The sequence below is a fragment of the Ambystoma mexicanum genome, chromosome 8 (assembly GCF_040938575.1).
Source record: "Ambystoma mexicanum isolate Mex_15411 chromosome 8, UKY_AmexF1_1, whole genome shotgun sequence".
Classification (NCBI taxonomy): domain Eukaryota; kingdom Metazoa; phylum Chordata; class Amphibia; order Caudata; family Ambystomatidae; genus Ambystoma; species Ambystoma mexicanum.
The window spans coordinates 432,071,522-432,090,617 of NC_090929.1; the positions used below are offsets into that span (position 1 = coordinate 432,071,522).

At 49.3% G+C, this 19,096-nt stretch overlaps 1 protein-coding gene across 8 annotated transcripts in view; it reads left to right on the forward strand.

Moving 5' to 3' along the window:
- CASZ1 (castor zinc finger 1) overlaps positions 1–19,096 on the forward strand; it is a 1,374,833-nt gene that overhangs the window by 1,311,674 nt on the left and 44,063 nt on the right. For all 8 annotated transcript variants that reach the window (XM_069609955.1, XM_069609956.1, XM_069609957.1 and 5 more), the window contains 2 exons: positions 9,418–9,508; positions 10,879–11,043. In XM_069609955.1, the coding sequence (XP_069466056.1) occupies positions 9,418–9,508; positions 10,879–11,043 (256 nt within the window). The remainder of the gene's footprint in view (positions 1–9,417; positions 9,509–10,878; positions 11,044–19,096) is intronic.

Here is a 19,096-nt window from a genome sequence, read left to right on the forward strand (position 1 = left end):
GTGGTGGTAGTCCCTCGGCATGTCATAGCAGGAAATGCCTATGCCATGCCACACAAGCGCCCACACTGTTGATTTTGTCAACACTTGTTGGAAAGGAATTGAGGTCAAAGAGCAGGTGAAATGACACACAGATTTCTATAAGTCAAGTGGCCGAAAGCACATTTGGTCAGAGGATTTTTATTACACCTGGAGCTGGTTTACAGCTACGATTAATCCATTACCTTTCAGAAAACTGTTTACGAAATAACAGTGGAATCACCATTAAAGGAGGGAGTTAGCTGAAAGAGATGCAGAGATCGGTGTTTTGAGTGGGCGGGGGGGGGCAGTTAGTGGGTGCAAATTGCTATAGGGACCACCATGTCCATCAGTGCTCAATGGGAGGCTAAAAACCAAACAGCCAGAGGCTGTGTGTACCTCCGCGAGTCCCATCTCTCTCCATCATCTTCACTTCCCATGCCAATAGTTTCTTTCATCTCATAGGCAGCTCTTAGCTAATAGTCAAAAATAAAAAAAAAGATGGCAAGTTCAAGATGGCCGCCTAATTCTTCAAAGTATCTTCTTCCCAAGGATGGACTACAGTCCTCCATCCTCCTCCGGTGGCACGAAACACTGCCTGACCAACATCCCATTTGGTGTTCTTCAGTAGCGGGCATCATCGAGTGACTTGTGGCACGTGTTGGCTTCTTTCATTCACAAAACCTCAGGGAACCTTGCTCTTTTGGCAGCAGCAACAGCGCGACTATTGATTTCTTGCAGAGCGTGCATATTAATGCATGAGCCAGTCTCTCTACTGAGCGTGGGGCCTACTCGTTGGTTTCAACCCGCAATATCATTAGTGTGGGGGGTTGGTTGGGTCAGGGGGCGGGCTTTTTGTTTCTTGTCCCCTGAGGCATCACTCTGGTACTGTAGTTACAGCTCGTGGCTGGGCAACAGTCACACGGGACCCTGGGAGGGGGCCGATGGAGATGTCCAGCAATCACAGAATGACTGGGGATGTTGGGGTGAGACATAGTCAAAGTATGTCACTCCCTGAGACAGGCGGCAGAGGCAGTAAGGTTGTGCCAGAGCGGGGCAAAAGTGCCCTTGGATGGCAGTCAGTTAGTGAGCAGTTAAGAGCTAGAATGAGTCAGTGCCATGGAGGCCCCTGCCCATCCCAGTTGGTGGCCTCGGACTTCAGTCAGCCAGGGTTTCAGAGGCCACCATCCAAGGGGAGCAAAGATGCCAGCAGTCATGAAACAGCCCAGGCGGTGGTTTGGGGGGAGTAGTTGATATTTACGATATTTCCCATTGGTTAGAAGGTCACTTTTCCTAACCGATATTTCCGGTGCAAAGTAACTTCTTGGGATCTTTTCATGACTTAAGGAAGCCATGAAATGTCCTCTTCCCAGGACTGGAAGCAATACGGTATGAGCTACATTCCCTGGACGCACCACGTCTGAGATTCACATCTGGACAAATACCCCTCCCTTTTACACTGCCTCACTGACAAAAGAAGAAAAAAGGGAGTGACCAAACACCCCTCTGGCCCCACCCTCCCGGCAAGGGAACACAAGGCCAAAACGTTCCTGAGGTTGCTTCTTTCCTGTACAGAGGAGAGGCTTCCTAGCACTTTACACTGTACTGTTTCAGGCTGGTTTTCCTTTAATTGGTCCCCTTATTTATTTATTTTATTGGACATTTGTTGGGCGCTTATACAACTAAACGGTGTTTCAAAGCGCCTTCTGTAATGGTGCAGACAAACTGAACAGGTATTGGCAAACTCAATAGGCTTTTGCTGTCATATGTCTCGTGGAGCCTTAAACTTCATGTCATGACTAAAGGACAGAAATACAGCTTGCTCCTTTACAAGTGATGGCAATCATTAAATCACTTAACACCAAACAAGCACACAATTAAAACAAAAAGTAGTTAAAAACAGGCACAGTTCTGTCAAGCCTGGGGCATCTGGGACTCTTTCCATTAAGCACACACATGATGTTCCCCTTTCAGCAAATCACAGTGCCAGAAACCTTGGCAAGGCGGGAATAGCCATGCATTGCTGAAGAAGATGCACATATGTGCACATTTGCCACCTACCGACATCCAGAGCAATAGTTTTTGCTCCAAAATAATCCACAATTTAAGAACAATGCAGTAGAATGCAGTGGCCAGAAGGCATTACCAGTGGTTAATGAGTGTTGGCTCAAGCATTTCTATCCATCCAAGAAGCCTGGCATGTTGTCTTCAGAAGACTAGGCTCCCTCGCAGCTCATATGTTAGTCATACGCTTTCATTTATTTGAGCATATCAGTCAGAAATGGTTTCAACATCATAACCCTGTAATGGTAGGAATGGTGGAGCATAAGACCAGATGCAGGGTCAGACTGGGGCATAACATTGTCTCGGGCCTCAATAAGAAGGGGCCGACAGTTGCAAATGGCAATGTATTATTCCCTTTGGGACTTATTATTTGTGTAGTTCTCTAGCAGGAGTTGTGTGGTAGAATGTGTTGCACATTGTGCATTTTAAAGAATATGTCTTAATCAACTCGCTGCACAGTGAAGTAACTTGATAGACTGTCCCACTCTGGCCAAAAAACCAGCCCACTTTTACCTCTCAAAAAAGGGCCCACACTAACATATTGGTTCTGAATGGCGTTCGAACATTGCACTGTTGCCGTGTAGGCCAGTCCAAGCCTGTTAGAGGAGAAACTCGACTATTTGGGTGTGATGTGAATGTTTGTGGTGACAGAACATGACAACTTCAGTGAGTCCAAAGGAACGCCATTGCGGGGGGGGCTAGGCGATGGTGTGCAGTTAGGGAATGATGTGCATTTAGAGCTTGTGTACACTCATATTGTATTTGTCAGTGGTTGAGTGCACTTCTATCTCACCTTTTGGGAATGCCCTGTCCCCCAACTGCATTTTCCATCGCCAACAGGGGCCACTGAAAACCACCGACATGATGTTACACCTCTAAGAACAGATGAGGGAGAGCAAAAAACCCACCTGCAGAGTCCCTGGCTGTGAGGTATTCGACCATCCGCATGGGAAGAGTGTACTCGCCTGGGCTTTTTCTATTTGTTTAAAAGAATGAATGATGGGAGATCAACCTCCGAAAATATGTGGGGCCCTTACCGCAAATTTTTTCCACGCTCACTGCTCAGCAGAAAAATAGTCATGTACTCTGGGAGGACACCGCTTACAAGCGCCGCCCTCCCCTGTCATGTGTAGCTAAAACCTGACAGTCGTCAGTACATCAAAAGCCTTTGGCCGTGGGCAGCCTGATTAGAATTTCAAGGCCCCATGGATTTGCATCTCCATCGTCAAACCTTGCTGGTGGTGGCGAACACTGAAGAATGTTGATTAGCAGGCCTCAGGGAAGGCCTGGGTGCACAAGTGACAATAGAGACCAGGCGCCACCACCTCTTTGTAATGCCATGTGTCAACTTGGTACTAACCCCCCTCCTTGGTATGAAAGGGCGGTGAATGTCCTACCTGGAACCACTCCTTTCAGAGCAGGGAAGTATGTGAATTGTAGGAGACGAAAGTCTGCCTGCAACCCCCTACTTCAAAGGAGGCCGATGTTGTGATCAAGCGCCGCATAGGACTCAGTTTATTAGGGAGACCCTTTGATGTACAGCAGAGAGGAAGATGGGTGGGACTTAGAAGTATATGTTGCCATCCTTCCCCTGTCTGTTGCCAAATGCTCTGATTCTGACCTGAAGCATCACTGAAGATTGTTGGTGGAGACCAAGGATTGGCTCACTTCCATTAGGCTTGGCCTACACCAATCCCTGGGCCCCGTTTGGCTTTAAAAGAGGGCTGAGCCCCTCACTGATCAGATCATCTGAAGACTTTGCAAGGAGTAAGAAGAAGGACTCATTTGGACCCAACCTGAAGGTACAGTCTCCCTTACATCTTCCACCAGTGAAGGAAGGCCAGAAGTTCCAAGAGGGAAGCAGGATCCCTCCCCTAAACATCTCCCAGGGAACAGAGGGAGATACTGGACTCAGAGAACCCATCCAGCAGCTCCAGAACCAGCACACAGCATGCCCTGCTAGTTCTGACAGCAAACTTCCCAGGTGGGAAGTGCCGGAGAGTCTCTGGACAAAGGACAAGGCTGTTGGCTGCTAACACCCTCGTGAGCTTTAGGCCATCCGCCTTGAAAGGACACGAGCCCTGCGAAGAAGCAAGGAGGAGTGCCACACAAGCATCATACAGTGTCCATCTTTTTAAGGACAATTTCGTGACAATCGAATCCTCGAACTGCATCTGGCTGCACCACTGACTGTTGTCATGCCACACTCAACAGAGCCGTCCGGGACACCTTGGCCAGCATTCCAGATCTGCCAACCAGAAGAGAGACGATTCTTGGCCCTGAGCCACCGTGCCGGGCAGCCTGCAGCGGTCCATGCAGCCTCGCTTGCCGAACTGCCTTCCACCTTGTACCCGCAGCTGTCTCCCACCACTAACTCTATCTCACGGGTTGCGAAGCATCCTGGTGCCACCTCGATGCTGTCGTGCACCAAGAACTTCTTCAGCACCAAGTACATTGTGGTTCTGCCCCCCTGGTCCTTCTCTGAAGGCCCCTATAGACAGTTACGACCCTTTGCCTCTTTGGTGTTGAAACCAAATAACCTTGAACAGTAAGACTGATTGCTTTAACCACTACCCTCCTGTCAGTATCCAGAGTGCATCCCTTTCCTTTGTAAAACTGTCTGTCATCTGTGTTCCTTTACAGTGTGGTTTGTAATTGTAGTGTGCTAGAACTGTCTGTTGTAGTAATAATAAAGTAGATATTTGTATACAATCTTGACTGGACAGTCCCTTTTATCATTGGGTAATAATTGTATTTTCGCTGTGTTGCAACTAACCAACGATCCACGACCTTGCAGAGATAAGCCGGCTGTTCCTTCTATGTTACCAAAATTGGACAAGGGGTTCTTATAATTCACTTGTATTCCAATCTGTTTGGATCCCTTCTGGTGTACTAGAGGTGTGGAGCTGATTGATGGTTTAGAAACCACTATTCATCCCTGGACCACTAGTGCTCCAGTAGTTTATTCGTCACACCGGCCTCCCAAGAAGCAGAGGTATTTTGACCACAAGGTCCAGAGGCCTTATGAGTTGCAGCATTGCAGTTATCCCCTTGTCATACTTTCCATCAATCGCAAACGTCCTGGCTTAGTAATCAACCAAGAGGCTAATACATATTTATCCAGCAGGGCTTAGTCCTCATCCTTGGATAAAGACAGGAATAAGGGAATGATCTTAGTTCGTGCAACTGCAATATCACAATCTCAGGACCAGATTACTACCCAAGCCCTATTTTGAAAAAGGCCACAGTAAGGCCAAAACACGTATGGGCATGAAGCAATAGACATTTATGATGACTCAATAAATGTCTTCTTACATGTCAACCTTTTTTCTTGACGAATCCATTCAATACTGTTATCACCTTTGAGGCGCACCCTGGGCATTTACCCACACATTCTCTGTTTTCTCTTAAGGATTGGGTATACCGTACCTATCCTTGGTTGAGCGACAGACAACTTTATTACCCTACAAACATGTTTTAGAGGCGCAGAGTGACTGAACATACCCGAGGCATTTTGCAACTTTGTACTTTGACCACGAGGTCCCGAGTCCTCCTGAGTTGCAGCATTACAGTTGTCCCCTTGTCAAACTTTCCGCCAATCCCAAACTTCCGGGTTTAGTAATCAACCAGGAGGCTAATACATATTTATACAGCAGAACCTGTTCTTTCAGGAGTTAGAAATTTCAGACCCTGCTTGAAGAAAGGCCATCTCGCTGTACGGCATTGACTAAATCTGCCCACCCCGGCCTTGATTGCTTTGCCACAGGTTAGCTCAGGATGGCACAAGAGTCCTGCCTGTCCCCTGCAGTCCAGTCATGGTGTCCAATCACAGGACCATAGAAAGTTCTCAAAATGCTACCATCGAAGAATACCCATCTTTTGATCATCGCACCACAGTCTGGAAAAATCCTGACACCGCTTCGTACAGCTAATGTCTGTGAGTTGTGGGCACCTTTGAGGACCTTCCCCTGGTGGTGTACTCTGCTGACACCCCTGCAGTACCCCAGCTTTAGGTTCCGTGTGCTGCAGACACACCCTAAGCACCATGGCCCCTAGTGCTGTGCTCCCCAGACTCTCTCAGTGCTGTGCCTTGGAGCTAGGTGGTGTAGGCAATGTCTTAGTACCATAGCATAGTGCGGTCCGCTGCACGTGCCTCTTAAGTGCCCCTGCCAAGTGCTGTTCTCTTCGGCACCTTCATGAGTACCATTGCTTAGTGCAGCGGGTATGCAGTGATAGAATCGCGCCAAAAGTGTCGCCTAAACAAAAAATCACGGCAAAAATGCAGTGGTTTGACCCGTTAAAGGTATACCCCATTACACCATTTAAGGGGAGCGGGGGCTGCGGGGTGTCCCCCGCTCTCCTTAAATGTTATAATGGGTCCAGGAGTTGCGGGGGCAAAACCACGTCCTTTTTGCTGTGATATTTTGTGTTTACGGCCATTTTTGCCACGATTTTAACACATGGAACCGTGCAGCGTGCTTCAGATATCTCATTATAATGTATGCTTCACATCCACCGCTTCTGCTGAGAAATAACCTCATGTGCCAGTTCCGAAACGGCACAAGAGGTTTGCTGAATTGTCCTTGAGCCCATCTGTGTCAGTTAAGTTCAGACCTGCGTCTTTGTGACACTTGTGACAGCATAGGGAGAGCGGGTTGAGTTTCCTCCTTCCTGGGGTCCCTGCACTTCCTCGCTCTGAGAGCGCTTGTCTGCATTTCCTTCCTAGAAGGCATACGGATGTTAATCCCCGCTGGTGCAGATGGGGGAGCCCTGTTTAAGTGTCCATCGTTTCTTGTGAACCTGGCTGCAGTTCCACCATCTTGGTGCCCCAGGCAGAGTTCCTCTAGTCTGAGGACTGCAGCTGTAGTTCATCCTTCAAGCTGGCCCTGGCTGCAGTTGAGCTGCCCCTGGTTCCTTAGGTACAGTTCACCTGTCTTGGGAAGCTTGGCTGTAGTTCATTCTTCCAGGTGGCCCTGGCTGCAGTTGAGCTGCCCTTGGGACCTTAGGTACAGTTCACCTGTCTTGGGAAGGTTGTCTGTAGTTTATCCTTCCAGGTGGCCCTGGCTGCAGTTGAGCTGCCCTTGGGTCCTTAGGTACAGTTCACCTGTCTTGGGAAGCTTGGCTGTAGTTTATCCTTCCCAGTGGCCCTGGCTTCAGTTGATCTGCCCTTGGTTCCTTAGGTGCAGTTCACCTGTCTTGAGAAGCTTGGCTGTAGTGTATTCATCCAGGTGGCCCTGGCTACAGTTGATCTTTGCTTGGGTCCCTAAGTGCAGTTCAGCTGTCCTGGGAAGCTTGGCTGTAGTTTATCCTTGCCGGTGGCCCTGGCTGCAGTTCAGCTGCCCTTGGTTCCTTAGGTGCAGTTCACCTGTCCTGGGAAGCTTGGCTGTAGTTTATCCTGCCGGGTGGCCCTGGCTGCAGCTGATCCTTGCTTGGGTCCCTAAGTGCAGTTTACTTGTCCTGGGAAGCTTGGCTGTAGTTTATCCTGCCGGGTGGCTCCTGCTGCAGTTGATCTTTGATGGTGTCCCTAAAGCAGTTAATATATTCCCAGGGCCCTGGCTGCAGTTCACTCTTCTGTGGGCTCATGGCTGCAGTTCACTCTTCTGTGGGTTCATGGCTGCAGTTCACTCTTCTGTGGGCTCATGGCTGCAGTTCACTCTTCTGTGGGCTCATGGCTGAAGTTCACTCTTCTGTGGGTTCATGGCTGCAGTTCACTCTTCTGTGGGTTCATGGCTGCAGTTCACTCTTCTGTGGGGCCATGGCTGCAGATCACTCTTCTGTGGGGCCATGGCTGCAGATCACTCTTCTGTGGGGCCATGGCTGCAGATCACTCTTCTGTGGGTTCATGGCTGCAGATCACTGTTCTGTGGGGCCATGGCTGCAGATCACTGTTCTGTGGGGCCATGGCTGCAGTTCACTCTTCTGTGGGTTCATGGCTGCAGTTCACTCTTCTGTGGGTTCATGGCTGCAGTTCACTCTTCTGTTGGACCATGGCTGCAGATCACTTTTCTGTGGGCTCATGGCTGCAGTTCCGTCTTCTGTGGGGCCATGGCTGCAGATCATTCTTCTGTGGGGCCATGGCTGCAGAACACTGTTTTGTGGGGCCATGGCTGCAGATCACTCTTCTGTGGGCACATGGCTGCAGTTCACTCTTCTGTGGGCACATGGCTGCAGTTCACTCTTCTGTGGGGCAATGGCTGCAGTTCACTCTTCTGTGGGGCAATGGCTGCAGATCACTCTTCTGTGGGGCCATGGCTGCAGTTCACTCTTATGTGGGGCCATGGCTGCAGTTCACTCTTCTGTGGGGCCCGGGCTTCAGGTCAGCCTTCCCGGAGACCTTTGCTTCATACATTTGGAGGCTCTGGCTGCAGATCAAGCTTCCTAAGGTCCTCGGGCTGCAATCACCCCCTCAGGGTTGGAGATCGGCAGGGAAGGGGTAGTCAAGAAGGGTGGTAGAGGCTGCATTGTGTTTCATTTCTTCACTTCTGGGGGTTCTGGCGGTGGTTCATCCTTCCTAAGGTCCTCTACCTGCAATCATTCCTTCAGGGTTGGAGGGCAGCAGGGAAGGGGTAGTTGAGAAGGGTGGTAGAGGCTGTATTGTGTTTCATTTCTTCACTTCTGGGGGTTCTGGCGGTGGTTCATCCTTCCTAAGGTCCTCTACCTGCAATCATTCCTTCAGGGTTGGAGGGCAGCAGGGAAGGGGTAGTTGAGAAGGGTGGTAGAGGCTGTATTGTGTTTCATTTCTTCACTTCTGGGGGCTCTGGCTGTGGTTCATCCTTCCTAAGGTCCTCTACCTGCAATCATTCCTTCAGGGTTGGAGGGCAGCAGGGAAGGGGTAGTTGAGAAGGGTGGTAGAGGCTGCATTGTGTTTCATTTCCTCACTTCTGGAGGCTCTGGCTGCCGTTGTTCGTTCTTGAGGAGTCCGAGTGTGTGGTTGTGTGTGTTCTGCTTCAGATGGGCTCTTGGGATGAGGTTGTAGTTCATTCTTCCTGGGAGCAATGGCTGCAGTTCATGCTTCCTGGGCGCAAAGGCTACTCTTCTCCCTTTGTACATGCCCTGGTAGCAGGCCACTCTCTCAGGGAGTTTGTCCCTCCTGGGGCCTCCATATTCATCCTCTCTGGGGCCGCTTGCCCCCAGCTTAGATGCTCCCAGACACGCTTCATCCGCACTTCCTAATACAGCGCCAGCCATCTCTCGCTCTCAAAGGTTCCTTAAGCCCCAGCTGATTCTGTAGCAGTGTCCTTAAGCCCCAGCTGATTCTGTAGCAGTGTCCTTGAGCCCCAGCTGATTCTGTAGCAGTGTGTGAGAACTGCTTGACGAGTTTCATCTTTATGCTTTCAGGTTTTCCGGGAGTCAGCACTGCGGACACATCCACTGCGCGTACCAGTACCGAGAGCACTACCACTGTCTGGACCCCGAGTGCAACTATCAGGTGAGTGGGCCTGAAAGCCTGAAAGCGTGCAAGTATATGTTGTGTGCGATTCAGTGTGTGCGTGCGTGTGTGCATGTGTAAGACTCTTGGTGAAGCAAAATCAACCCACCTGTGGAAGCACAGTATATCACTACCATGGACTGCCTGCCTGTTTCTGGTGACTGATGGGGGCGGCCTGTCACCTCACAACATCTGTACCAGCAGTATCTGGCCTACCTCTGCTGACAATGGTAGGGTGTGGGTTGGAAAGTTGTCCAACCCCAGGCCTCAAGGGCCGGGATCCATGACGGGTTTTCAGAATATTCCTTATTAATATTCATAAGATAAAATATGCTTATATTTAGAATCGTGTATGCAAATTCATCTCATGAATATTAATGAGGGGTTTGCTGAAAACCTGATATGGATCCAGTCCTCGAGGCCTGGAGTTGGACAACCCTGGATTCTTCTGCCCATTTTTAGCAGCTATTTTAGGCCTGTTTGTCTCTACTGGCACCCCCCAGTGCCTGTCCACCTCTATTGACACAGCCAGGATCTGCCTTTCTGCTGATACTTTCAGGCCCCTGCTTGTCTCTCCCGACACCCTCAAGGACCTTTCCCCTGTGTGCTCTGTGTCTATGTCATCTGTTGTGTGCGTCTAGCTCCTGCGCTACCGGTCTGATCGTCATGCCTGCTTGTCTCATCTCTCCTCCACAATGGGAGTTTCTTGGCACTCCTACCCCTGGTGTTGGGCGAGCCCTCTAGGTTGTAGTCTAGCACAGAGAAGCAGTGTATGAAAGCGCTTCAGACCAAACAGTGACATGTCATCCAGGGTGACCTAGAACTCTCTTGCTTTTACTTTCTTCTGCCTCTCGCCTCATTCTTTTCACCCCCTCTCACCTCCCACTTTCCACTTTGTCCGCCCACTCCGTTCCTTTACTGTGGCCTCCACTGGCTTCCTCTGTTCTGTGCACTGTTTTCTTATCTTGTTTTGTGATGTTTCTCATCTGCTCTCACTCTTGCTTGCAGGGGTGTTGCTAGGTCTGGAAAAGATCCGGGGCTATGCTAATGTCAGAACTGTCGGGACTCGGGGCTAGCTAACCTTTTGTCTGTAGCCTCAGCTTCTATCTGGAGCTACAACCAAAAGACGCGGGCCATAGGCACCTCTCCCCTCCCCCCCCCCGCGCACCCTCCTAGCGACGCCTCTGCTTACTTGCATGTCTGTCATACCTGCGGAACACTCCTCTAGATTACAGACTCGTTTTGTCTTACTCATTTCATGGGCTTTTCTTGTTCTCCACATTCCCAATTCTCTCCTCCCTCTCTCTCTCATATCCTGGCACTCTCACTCCCCTTCTTTTTTTACACTCTATCTTTCTGTCTCTCTTTAGAGATTCACCAGTAAGCAGGATGTGATTCGACATTACAACATGCACAAGAAGCGCGACAACTCTCTACAGCACGGCTTTATGCGCTTCAGCCCATTGGACGACTGCAGCGTGTACTACCACAGCTGTCATCTGAATGGCAAGAGCACCCACTACCACTGCATGCAGGTAACCACAGCTGCGAGCAATCACTGCAAGGGGGTAACAGAGCCCTCCCTGAGGCCGGGGTCTGCAATGTCCCGCTCCCGGCATGCTTTAGACTCCAATGATCTTAACCATTGCCCCGGCTAGGGCTGATGGGAATTGTAGTCCAAAACATCTGGTGAGCTAAAAGTTGCAGAACCTTGCCCCCTCAGCATTCAAGCACCCTGGTCACTTGGTAAGCTGGCAATTTATGGGAATCCTAGCAAAGACACAGTTTAACGGGGGGATCTAGGTTATATTAACTGAGCCGTCTTTGGGATACATGGATTGCTGCTAGATAACCAAGATTCTGTGCCTCGATAGAATGGGGCTGGTTACTGCTGAGAACCTCTTTTTGCCTTCGGTGTGGAACTCGCTTTCCTTTAAAGAGTTGCCTCTTTTTGCATCTCTGATGAGTCGTCGAGATATGGTCACCAGCAACAGCACGATGTCACATGAGTTACACAAGACACGGCTCCCTATGGAATTTGAAATTCCCTTTAAGAGAATCAGGTGAGGGGGGAATGTAGGCGGATCCCATATTTGACCTCTAAAGGTTCTAGCTCTAGAAAATTATTTGTACAATGAAGTCCCTTTTCTTTCTCTAGCACTGGCTCGTTCATAGATTTGTTATGCTATGAGCAGGTCTCAGACACAGTGCACTTATCTGAGAGGAGGGCTGATGTCTTAAACTGCTATTTAAACACTTTATAGATTGTTGGCCGCTTAAATATCATTTGCAAAAAAGAATGGTAGATTAAGTGGCTGAAGGTTTTGAATGAATGATAACCCCTGTCATTGCTCTGGACGATGTTCCAGGCGATCGTGTTTCCGCCTGCCATGCCATTTCCGGAAGGGGAAAGACCATATGCAAATCAGGCTTAGTCCCACCCCAAAAGGGGCAGCTAAGCCCAAACTGCTCGGCCATATTACTTCTGCAGGAGAGCACAGGCAACCCTTAAGAAACTCTTTAGCCTTGTTGGGCAGTATTGGTGCAGCTTAAGTCTTTAGTACAGCACTCTCAGGACGCACATCTTGGCATACCCATCCCACTCAGGGTGACATTTTGGAAATTAAAGGTTGATGGTTGGAAGTTAATCATAACCTCTGGCATTGCTCTGGGCGACCCTACAGACGATTGTTTTTCAGTCTGCCATACCATTACTAAAGGGGAAAGCCCTTATACAAATCGGGCTCGGCCCACCTCCCTACCCCCCAAGAAAGGGCAGTTCAGCGTGAACTGTTAGGTCACATCTCTTCTGCATGGGTTTAAACATGGTGGCATGCAAGGTTGCCCAGAGCAATGCCAGTGGTTAAGAATATTTACAGCCATCCATCCATCGCATTGTTTAGTTATAGTTTGGCCACTTAAGTGTTAGCGGAAACTGGGTAATCGCCAACACGGGTGAGTCTCCTTCAAGTATCCACAAGAGGAACATTCTCCAAAGGAGCTACCAGGTCTAACCCCCCTTCCAGTGAATGGATGGGAACCCATCTAGCAAAATTCCCATTAGGTTAGTAGGAGTGATAGAAATGGATGACTGACCCAATCTGTCTTCTAATACTTGGTTTCAAAGTTGTTTTTCCTCTCCCCTATGCTGCACTGAACAACATGTTTACGAGTTGGCTGAATTTTCTGGTGTGTGTTAATAATACATATCACCACCTTGATCGATATAACAAAGTAGAGGTTGGGCTGCGAAGTGGACAAGGCCTGGTGTCTCCGCAAGGGACGGGGGTCAGTTTTGTGGGGCGTCCGAATGGTTATATGAACTGCAGGGTGCGTCTGAGCAGAGGCGGTGCACATGAGCAAAGCTGGAGAGGTGGTGGGAAAGTGCGCATGGAGAGAAGCTGTCCTAGGCAGGGGTGTTGCTAGGTCTGGAAAAGATCCGGGGCTACACTAATGTAGGGACATCGGGGCTAGCTAGTCTTTTGTGCTTCTATCCGGGGCTACAACCAAAAGACTCGGGGCTATAGCCCCCCTTCGGCCTCCCCTTAGCAACGCCTCTGGTCCTAGGGGAGACACCTCACGCATGAGAGAACTCCTTCGGCACAGTTAGTTCTATCTAAGCCTAGCGAGAAATAGAGGGAGAGGCGGTCATTGGGAATTGCTGATCACGTGCACAGATTGACCCTGAGGCTGTACTGGGCTCATAGGGAAGCTTGAGGTTTCTTCAATTTTCTTTTTTAGTTATGTGTTTGGATTGTAAACACATCTTTCACAGAAATATGACAACACAAATTCATCATAATTTACATAAACATAAAAGTCACATGAGTAAAACTGTAGATTGTATACAATTCAGACTATATAAAAATCTAGACAGCATGTTTCAGATTAAACATGCTTCGGATAAACAGACAGACATAATCAAGTGTCCTTACAAAAATAGATCTTTTAAAAACGTTGCAGTGGCTAAGACTTGACCAGTAGGAGACCCACTAATTACTAGAGCCCGCCATGCCTCTGGAGTATTTTTTCTATAATGCCTCAGAACGCGCCCATAATGTAATTGTCTCCTCTCCCTTAATGCAGGGAAGATGTGTTATTGTCTCTGCTCCCTTAATGCAGGGCAGATATGTAATTGTCTTTGCTCCCTTAATGCAGGGCAGATATGTTATTGTCTCCGCTCCCTTAATGCAGAGCAGATATGTAATTGTCTCTGCTCCCTTAATGCAGGGCAGATATGTAATTGTCTCTGCTCCTTTAATGCAGGGCAGATATGTAATTGTCTCTGCTCCCTTAATGCAGGGCAGATATGTAATTGTCTCTGCTCCCTTAATGCAGGGCAGATATGTTATTGTCTCCGCTCCCTTAATGCAGGGCAGATATGTTATTGTCTCTGCTCCCTTAATGCAGAGCAGATATGTAATTGTCTCTGCTCCCTTAATGCAGGGCAGATATGTAATTGTCTCTGCTCCTTTAATGTAGGGCAGATATGTAATTGTCTCCGCTCCCTTAATGCAGGGCAGATATGTAATTGTCTCTGCTCCCTTAATCAGGGCAGATTACAACAACGTGTAGTAAGGTCTCTATTGCGGCGTTGGCTTTGCAAGATCCGCGAATAGTAGCGCATTTATCCACCTTAAGCCGAGCACCAAGAACTTCATTAGCAGGATCTGAATTAAGGCGGGATCTTAAAAACTGAGCTCTCTGCGAAGCGTTTGGGAATTTATTTACATAGTTGGGAATTGTGTCCAAGGTTTTTGTCTCCTGATTAAAAGGATAAAAACAACTTATAGTTTTTGCATTAAAGTCCTTTATTAATCCAGTCGTTTAGCCAAAGTGTATGTTTTGCTGCCAGAGGGTTATCGATCAACAAATCCAGGGGGGTATCCAGTGTATTGATAATATTGAGAAACCCCGCCTCTAGACACCCAAGAGCTTATCCTTTGAATTCTTCAATGCAGCCTTCAGAACAGAAAATAAGGTGTTCCTTTCTGGAAGCAAGCCTTTCCTGAATAGGGATAACAGCATCCAGTGGGCCACAGTGGTCAAAGGCAGCAGGCCCCACTCAAAGGGAATAATCTGAATGGCCACTCCATTAGGGAGGGACGACGCTCTTCTCCAAAACAAACCCTCAAGATGTTTCCAGAATATTGAGGAAATAGTCAAGGAGATTTCCGCACCATAGGTTAGCAGAGGCACAACCTGCATTTTATAAAATTGAAACAGTGGGACCATCGAGAGCGGCCATATTGGAAATATACCAAAATGTCACCTCCAGAACTCCGACTGCCGAAAATTCAGACTTCCTTTTCTGACCCCCCCTTACACCACATATATATGTGGGAGGTGGTGTGGGATATAATACAAGTATGGGGGAGCTGCTGGGGGTCTCCCCCTGCATGTGTATGTGGTGTAAAGGGGGTTGGAGAAAAAAAGTCAGCATCTTCAGCCATCGGACTTCTGGGGGTCTCAGTAATGACATAGATCCGCCACATTCTTTATTGAACACGTGCCCTTGGGAGGCCAATAGAGCAGCCTTATGTTTTAACATAGACATTCTAGAATTATCGTTTCAACTTCCCACAATACAAAATCCCAAGTATGTAAAGGAACGCACCCTATCCAATATGTTGTATCCAGTTTTAGTAGGCAACAGTGTGGCCAAAACCTCTGAGGGATCCTTAGACTTCCATGAGGCATGTGGGCTGGGACCGCGTCAAGGGAATGACGTATGGAAGAACCTGTAGACCGGGGAGTGCCATGCAACGTGCAAGCGACCTGAAACCGTAGCTCCAGTGGTCTTTTGCATGCTGCAATGTTAAAAGTCCACAGCGTCCAGAAGTGGCGGTGTGTGCATGCCCTGAGGTCCCAGCGTCTGCACATGCATCGACTGTTTACAGCATCTCTGCCTGCCGTGATGCCAAGAACACTAAGCCTCCAACAATGCTTTAGTTGGGATGGAGGGCAGCATCCCCTAATCAATACAGAACCCCCTGGGCCCCTATGGCAAGGCCACTTTTGGGAATCAGGGGGCCATATTGCCTGAGTGACTGAAGGATCAGGCAGTGCACCACTGGGAGTGAGGGCTCTACAGCAGCATGTGGCGGACTGCATGGGGCTTGTCCAGCCCTGATGCTGACCTATAGCAATATGTGTATGTCCATATATCCTGTTTGGACCCTCACTTTATTTGTTCTACCGCATGGCATTTGTTTAATGCGCCCAGCATCCGTCTGGTTCCATTGGCAGAGTCAAGTTCATCCGGCTTCGCTCAAAAGGCGTTCTAAGGATACTTTACGGAGCCTTTTCGAATGCCCATTCTTTGCAAGCTGCTGTTTGGGGTGCTTTGGGAGCTGAGCAAGCTGTGTTAAGCTTCCAGGCACTAGTTACTTTTCACAGCCACAGAATAGAGGAGGAACAGCAGGATGGCCCGAGAGAGTAGGAACTGCATAACCTGACCATGGAAATCCCCGATGGCAGTAGAGACCCTTCCAGGAGTGACAGCCGAGCCAAAGAACGAGGGAAGCCCACAGTGTGCCTAGAAGACTAGGCCAGCTATGATCCAAGATCAAGGCACCTCTGCTAGGGCAACCCATTCCGCTGCAGTGAAGTGAAACGTTGCATTGGGGTGCATTCTCTGTGTGCACTGTCTCCCCGCCACATTCTCTATCCGTGCTTGTTCCCTGAGTAGAGCTGTTTTGAGCCTGTGCTGTTTCCAAATGTATCAGTTAGATTAAACAATTAGATAGGAACCAAGAAGGTACTTCACGAGGAGGCCTGTGACCTGCATTACGGTATCCAGTTAATATGTCGAAAAGATTTTGTCGAATGACAAAAATGTCGAAAATATTTTACTGAAAAAACAAATTTCGAATGTATTATTTTTTAATTTACAATTTATTTTTGTTTCGCGAGTAAATAAAAAGGGTTAAAAAAGGGGGGGCTTGGGGGTGAAACCCCATTGCAAAAAAAACATTTTAAAAAGAAATTTGACCATTTTTTTTCTGGTAAAATATTTTCGACATGTTTGTCATTCGACAAAATGTTTTCGAAATAGTCACTAGGAACCCTGCATTACAGAAGGAAAATGCATGATTGAGCCACAGCATCCAGGCTAATTCAATTCAAATGGAATGTCTCAGGAGGATAGCTCAGGGGCAACGCGCTCGCCTTGAAAGCAAGACGATGTGGAGCAACACAGGTTCGATCCCCGGGTCCGCGCTTAGAAACCTCTGGGTATTAAGCACGTTATAAATTACCAATCTTATCATTTCATGCCAAAAACATACAGCCTAGAGAAAAGAGCGAGCGAGGAATGGTTGCAAAGAATAGCAGTGTCTGTGTATACGCAGTTGGGCTGCCTGTGCTGTACATCGGTGGGTGCAGACTGTCTATATGTCTGTGAGAGAAACTGCTTGGCAGGGGTCTGCACATAAGCACAGCGAGTGGCAGACAGGCTGTATGCCAGACCCCTCACATTACATTTATTTTATTCTTTTGCATTTTTAAAGCGCCCACACAGCCCCGGGGGCATCGAGGCGCTGTTACAGGAATATGTCTTAGTTGCATATTTATAACGCACTTAATACCCAGAGGTTTCTAAGAGCGGACCCGGAACCTGTATTGCTTCTTGTCATCTTGTTTCCAAGGCGAGCACGTTGCTGCTGAGCTATCCTCCAGGGAGGTGCATGGGCAAAGTACTAGAGTTCCGGATTCTAACAATAGAGTGAAGAAATATCTTTATCGCTAAAACTTGCATGTGTGTACCAACTAAAGACATCCAAAATGGGACACTGGGGTTGGGGAGGTGACCACCACTAAAGCGCAAATGCGGACCTTGTCTGGAGTACAGCTAGGCGTCCACCAGAGGGCAGCGTCCAGCCAGGATCCTCACAAAGGTTGGAGGGCTGGGAAGAATCACTCACACCAGCACCTGGACTCCCAGCAGAGGCTTCCTTAGGGGCGTCCTTCAATTCCTGGGTAAAAACGCCCTTCACCCCCTATCTTGAAAGGAAAAAATGCACTTTAGATAGTGAAGGTGGAACTCCTTTAAACTTCTTTCTCCCAAGTCTGCGTGTTGCCGACTTCAGTTCCCAGTTTCCTGGGTGTTCTTCCCAGCCTTTACTTTCAAGCGGCACCCGTCGAATTCTTTACTGACACTTCCGGTTCCTGCCGACTTAAAGTACCTTCGGGGTTGACTTTAAACTCCCAAAGCCCTCAGCACCACACTTGGCTAGCGCGAGGAGGTGACCTGGTAATATTAGGCAGACACCTCCAGCATCTCAACACCCTAAGCCCTAGAGACAGGCCTCTCACTCTGCCGTCTTCTCGGCAGCCCTGGCGGTGCCCAGTCTGTAGAGAGGCCTCTCTGCAGTGGTCTTATGACGACTCCTATTGATGCCCTTCTACGGCAGAGGCCACTCAGTGCCCTCGCCACATGAAGGCCTGCCGCCCCAGCCGCCGTCTGAAGAGTTTGCTTGGCCTCTGCATGGGGTGTTCTCTGTGGCCTTAAGAGCCCTGTTTGTGCCCTTCTGTGGGAGAAGCCTCGCGGTGCCCTAGTCCCACAGAGGCCTCACTGCAACCTTCTTCTAAAGAGCTCTCTCTGTCGCCATTCCTTGGAGAGGCCTCTCTGCCGCCGTCTTTTGAAGGTCCATATCGGTGCCCTTCCATGCCAGGGCCTCTCTAATGAGACCACACTGCAACCTTCGGTAGGGGAGCCCTGTTGGTGCCCTTTCATTGGAGAGGCCTCTCTACACTGGTCTTCTGAAGGGCCCTGTCGGTGGGATTCCATGCGAGGGCCTCTCTAATGAGACCACACTGCAACCGACTGTAAGAAAGGCCTGTTCGTGCCCTTTCATTGGAGAGACCTCTCTGCAGCCGTCTTCTATTGAGCCCTACCAGTGCCCTTACTCCTTCTGAAGAGCCAAGTGTCTCCCCTCCCCCGACCCCCTCTCTGGGCGCTTTCCTAGCGCCGACCCTCCGGAGAGGAGCCTCGGCCCCCTGCCCCATGGGCGGCCTTGCAGCGCTGTGTGCTAGCGCCTCACTTGGCCTAAGGTGCGCCAAAGTAAACGCGGGAGCCCGGGTCGGCTACTGTCTCCTCTCATGTCCTTACTTGGTCCTGGTAATGTCCGCTGCCTGTTTACAGAAACCCTACATTTTTCTGCTTTAACGCCGAGCGCTCGCTGCGGCTCCGGCCCCAGGAGCGCTTTGTTTAGTTCTTTTCCCTCTCTTCTGGGTTCTGCTTTTTTTCAAGGTGTCATCGCGTAGGTCCTTTTATATTGGAAAAAAGCCGGAGATTTAAAGCCTAACTTACTCATTTTGGGCATTTGTCAAAGTGTTATGGCCCGCTTACCAACCTGGGGAGCGATGGGCAGGGGCGGGAGAGCGGGGGCGAGAGGGGCGAGCCTGCTGTGGGGAGTGGGGGGAGGGCAAGCAGGTGGAAGTGTGTGTGTGTGTGGGGGGGGCAAATGGAATCGATGGTCTAGGTGGCACTGGGTGGAAGGGGCGTGCAGAGAGCGGTGGTTGGGTGAAAGGTGCGCAGAGCGGGAGGAAGGGAGCAGGTGGTCCAGATGTGCGAGTGAGGGGACA